At 39.9% G+C, this 5888-nt stretch overlaps 1 protein-coding gene across 1 annotated transcript; it reads left to right on the plus strand.

Moving 5' to 3' along the window:
* Positions 1-2727: 2727 nt before the first annotated feature.
* On the plus strand, positions 2728-5443 carry sp9 (sp9 transcription factor). The gene is made up of 2 exons (XM_023981190.1): positions 2728-2875; positions 3453-5443. The coding sequence occupies exons 1-2, from the start codon at positions 2855-2857 to the stop codon at positions 4740-4742; spliced, it is 1311 nt and encodes a 436-aa protein (XP_023836958.1). The 5' UTR covers positions 2728-2854; the 3' UTR covers positions 4743-5443.
* Positions 5444-5888: the final 445 nt, after the last annotated feature.

The raw sequence follows: 5888 nt of genomic DNA on the forward strand, positions 1-5888 counted from the left end.
ATAATATAGATTTGAGGCAATCAAATGCCTTTTGTACCAATAATTTAAATGAATAGGTTTGGATTAATCATGTATCTTTTGTTGTTGAACGCCTTGATCGATGCAGCGTCACTTAGCCTCACCACAATAGATGCACAACGTTTTGTTCTACCAAATAAATCATTTTCATTGTTTAAGGTACATTGATCAATCTAATGACTTGTAATAGGCTCCTAATTGCCACAGAAAAGTGCTTTCGGATGGAGTCCTGCATGCGAGATTCAACTTCAAATTCTCATTTGAATGACACTGTTAAAATATTTTTCAGGACAAGATTTCTTCAAGGATGCTGGCATTCGGTACCAAACCATTACGCACATTGACAGGCTATCACATCTTTATTATGGTAGGCCTACATGAAATTGTATAAAATTCCAAACTCAAGTACATGTGCAACGCCATTCAAAATTAGTAAATAGTCTAACACTGTTTCAAAATGAGTATTGGCACTCATGTGATCAAACATTTTGACAACAGCTGTCATTTTGAAACATAATCGTTGTTTTAGTGCTCTGGTGTCCCTATCTGCCTACACCGCTAAAGTTTTTTTTGTTCGTTATACATTACCTTACGACTTCATAATATAAGTGTTTCAATAATCAGTTAGATGTTGAATAATGTGGGAATAATCACTCTAATTAAAAGCAAGTACTCCATCGAAGGCATTATCTTYCCCTCGCTCGGTGATAAATGATTCCTCTTTTATTTACAGACAAAAATAGAAATCCAGTATAAAGATCTAGATAACACCAGAATATGATTATATATAGAACATCAACAACAGATAATCAACAATAATGACATGGGCCTTATTTGAACCAAAAGTGCATTACACCAGACAAAAGATTTCGAATTGTAATTACAAAAATGCCAAAAACAGTAAGAGAAATGAATTCTTACATGCTCAGACACATCTTATCAGAAACTCACGCTGTTCGAGCTACTTTGGCATTACAATCAAATTTGTTTATGCAGAATCGACATTTGATAGTGCTAATAGCACTCCACTCAAATTGCCATGATTGCAAAAAAATGAAGCAATTTTCTTGGCTCCGTTCGATGGATTTGATGAAATTGTTTTATATTCACCTCTCTAAAGGTGGGGATTTAAAGCAGAGAGAGCCTTTGAACAAATTGCGCTTGCCTGACTGGCAGCATTCAAGCGCTATAATGGAGCATTATTTGCCCGTTTTGAATACTGTAATGCACAGCTTTCAGTGAAGCCTTTCTCTGGAAAATTGCTTTAACTTTTAAAGGGATGATGATTCACACCAAAGCAGGCCATTGTTACATTATGTCATTACCCCTAAATGTTTAACAAGCTGTGAAACACGTTGACATATATTGCATTGTGATCTTAAAAAAAAAATATCTAGAGGAAGAAAAAAACTATAGTCATTTGGCGGAAAAAAAAGGTTAACGTTGATGAGCTCCCCATGGGGTTTCTATGATTCAATTGTATCTCCAAACGTTATATTTAGTTAGCCTAAATATTTAGTGTGCAATGCTCTATGGTTTCATTGTGCCATATGAAATCAGCCTGTATCGTTGAATGAAATCCATTCGCCAGGCTGACATGAGGGAAACAACATCTCATGTGATTATTATGAGAACGTCTGCAATATCTTTTCAAATAATTGTATTTTAGTACAGTTTACAGGCTGTAACCCTTCAGAACACCAACCACTCATCAAGTTAATTGTCACTTTTTAATTGACCAAAAATCCCCCCGCACACACTCAACATACACGCGTAAATTGGCACAGACCGGCAGGCATACTGGCGCTTTACGCTCACGCACGTACACACACAGTTTACAAACAAGTCCACGATGCTCTCTTTCACGCACACCTGGCAACACCGCTTGAGCCGATGGAAACATTAAGATAATTCACCTGTTGAATGACATACCTTGTATTGCAAGCGTCTTCACTTCAGTCAGCCATTATTCAGTGATAATGGGTCAGCTTATTGTATTTTCTGGCCTCCTGGTGAGAGTACGGGAACTTCTGCTTATTAAATTCATGTCCATGGACGCTGTGAGCAAGCACAACATGCCCTGCAAATGAAGACGTTTCCATTCCTGAAAGTGCATGACAGCTTTAGTTTTGACAAATATGAAGGCACCGCAATTCTTATAGGCCTAGATATTTTTTCAATAATCACCAATCCCCTTATGTCATGTCATGTAACATAAAACATTTTTTGGGACTCCAGGAGGGATAAATGCCAGTGGCAGCTATAGCTTACATCAGAACAGTATACCTCACAATAATATGCAATTAGAGAAAACTATTTCAAGAAGAAGCTGCAGTTGAAATAAAACAAGACAATTTGTCAGAAAGCTTTAGGAAATGCAACCGAGTGCGTCATSTAAATAAAATATATCATATCAAATGCTTACCTCTTTCAGAGGACTGGTTTACACCAAAATGAGCTCGATTCTACAATGAAAGGACACATTGAGCCTTGATGAGAGAATACTTAAAATGTATAAAAACACCACATCGTGTCTTGCTTGACAGTCAGAGCCGCACAATAGTTATTGATTGACGTGAATCTTTTAGCGTTTCTGTCCTTAGCCGAATCTCTCATTGGCTGACATCGCCCCCTTGCCAATAATCCAGCACTTAGATTGGCTGCTTGCTCTTGCCAGCTGTACTTCAAAGAACGCGCTCTCTACAACTAGGTAGTGTAGGAGCTCCGAGCCAAGAGAGAAATCGTGTGGCTACGAAAAAGCACAGTGCCTGAGTCGAATTGGAAAAGTACACTATTGCAGAATTGTGACCAATTCAACATAGCAAAGACCCTGGATATGGCTACGTCTATACTTGGGGTAAGGCGACAAAATATTAGTTTTCAATTCAATGCGTAAAACATGCGTGAAAGTAGGCTTTATACTTTGTCGCTTTCTAAAAAGTTTGTGGTCAATGTTGTTTTATCCTTCAGCTTTGTTGTTTATAGGTATTGAAMCTGCTTGTTTATATGTTGTACATCGTGACTCATATCGGTTTATAGACCACTYTCCTCAATCAAAAGAATTGTAGCTTTTGCCAACTTTCATAATAGGCTATACCCAACATTGTGAGCAAACTTTCGAGACACGCAGTAAACTGAGTGACATTACTGTATAYCCTCGATGAATGTGGCTGTTTATTTGGTTCAGTGGATMTTTGGGTCACATTTTGATACACTCTTTATGAATAAACATTTTCAATACATTTATTTTTTATCCATTATTACGGTAAATCATTTTGTAGCCTATGCAATAATTGCTATCCAAACAAGCATGACAACCGAACGGTTGGTGATCACATAGGCAGACGCAAATTATACTTCTATCAAATACATGTAGGCTATATTATTTACATTGCTTGCAATGTTCTAAAATACAGATATTCATCTCTTTACAGGAAGAACCACGATTTGGAACTACCCCTCTAGCTATGCTGGCTGCTACTTGTAACAAAATTGGCAATACCAGTCCCCTTACCACTCTACCTGATTCCAGTGCGTTTTCAAAAGGCGGATTTCATCCTTGGAAAAGATCCTCTAGTTGCAACTTGGGATCCAGTCTCCCTGGATTCACTGTAGCAACAAGCCGCGGATCGACCGGACTTACATCAACTACTGGCACAGGCAACAGCGCGTTCTGCTTAGCCTCCACCTCCCCGACCTCCTCTGCGTTTTCCACAGAGTACAGCAGTCTGTTTTCCAACTCAGCGAGCATTTCGTCCCAAGAGTCTGGGCAATCCGCCTTCATCTCCAAAGTCCACTCMTCAGCAGAAACCCTGTATCCKAGGGTAGGGATGGCACATCCGTATGAGTCGTGGTACAAGTCTGGTTTCCATTCAACCATCTCGGGCGATGTTACGAACGGAGCGTCCGCGTGGTGGGACGTTCACACCAACCCTGGCTCATGGCTCGAGGTCCAGAACCCTGCAGGCTCACTGCAGACCTCCCTACATTCCGGGACCCCCCAAGCCATACACTCTCAGCTCAGTGGCTATAACCCTGACTTCTCCACTTTGACACACTCSGCATTCAGCTCAACCGGTATAAGTCCCACGGCATCTCATCTCCTATCAACTAGCCAACACCTGTTAACACAAGAGGGATTCAAAACAGTCATTCCATCATACACGGACGCCTCTGCCGCCAACGCTATGATTTCAGGTTCCAGTTCTGGTTCCTCAAGGTCATCCAGGAGGTACTCCGGCAGAGCCACRTGCGACTGTCCGAACTGTCAGGAGGCTGAGCGGCTCGGGCCTGCAGGGGCCAGCCTACGGAGGAAAGGACTTCACAGTTGTCACATTCCTGGCTGCGGTAAGGTGTATGGCAAAACCTCTCACCTTAAAGCCCATTTGCGATGGCATACTGGCGAGCGGCCCTTTGTCTGCAATTGGCTTTTTTGTGGCAAAAGGTTTACAAGATCAGATGAACTTCAGAGACACCTCCGTACCCACACCGGTGAGAAAAGGTTTGCTTGCCCAGTATGCAACAAGCGCTTTATGAGGAGCGACCATTTGAGCAAGCACATTAAAACCCACACTGCCGGTGGTGGAGAAGGCAAAAAGGGAAGCGACAGTGACACCGACACCAGTAACCTGGAGACCCCCAGGTCCGAGTCCCCAGAACTMATTTTAGACGGGGTAAACCCCAGAATCACGATCAAGGACCCATCTCCTCATGACGAGCCCTGAAGGCTGTTATTTCAATGACTTCGAAACCAACTTTATAAAGCAAATGACCAKTAGGCATCAAAACTGGCACATGTAATAAAAACGGGTCTAGGTTTGAGAGACAGGATTGGAGGAAACAATTATTTTAGGCAAAGCATTTGAAAACTAAAAATAATTAGATCTTACCACCATATTGATTAAATGTTCAACTCGTTATTAACCATCAAACGAAAAGCATAATTATTCTATAGGCTATTGTAAGAAAATGACTATAAAGCTGTCAACTTAAAAATGAGCTGGAGGACATTTTAAACGGATCAGTGCGTAAAAGGRGTAAGTTAACCCAAATGAACTTGGTTGGCYCATGTGAGTCGCCATCATCTTGTACATATTGGCAACAAACAATGTGTTCTTTTCATGTAAATGTTAATTATGATTGTTTTATTCGTGTTTGGGATCCTGAAATTCAGGGAGTTTACTTTTAACGCACTTTGTGGATATGTATGTACACAGCTTTTTAAATTCAGTTAACCATTTCATTTCTTTGCTAAAAATATATAAATGTTTACTTGTATAAAATCACACGTATAAGCCTTTCATTTTGTCATAATTAAAATKATGTAAAATCTGAGGCAGTAGTCATGTGATGGGAATGTTTTACTATCTTGTGTCCCATATTTGTTTTCATTATTCCAAATGAAAATAAATGATGAAAAAAGGTATTTGATTTGATCGTAAATAAATACGATTGCCAAACGTAAAATGTAGATAAGCAAGAGTGTTCATTACATAAAATCAATCATACATTGCTGATATAGGCAATCGCACATAGACGTGCATTCTCTCTGAGGAATAAATCAATAGGCCTAGTAAATGGCCGGAAAATACATTTCATGCCCAAATGAAAATCTTGTTAAATGGTATTAATTATGACTTGGAGCACATCGCAGCCCCCATGTGTCTTGTATTTGCGATTAGGGATTCGTGTCTTATCAAATATCTAATTAATCGCCGAGACATCATTTGTTCAGCTTTACTTTATCTGGGGGCTTCCGAGGGGGTTTTGATGACAAAGGCCCCCTGAATAYTTATTTTAATTGTCCAAATTAACTGCTTTAATTTGCATGTCAAACGGAAAGATGGCAGTCCAATAATAAGGATAAAGCA

Source organism: Salvelinus sp. IW2-2015, linkage group LG36, assembly GCF_002910315.2.
Source record: "Salvelinus sp. IW2-2015 linkage group LG36, ASM291031v2, whole genome shotgun sequence".
NCBI lineage: Eukaryota > Metazoa > Chordata > Actinopteri > Salmoniformes > Salmonidae > Salvelinus > Salvelinus sp. IW2-2015.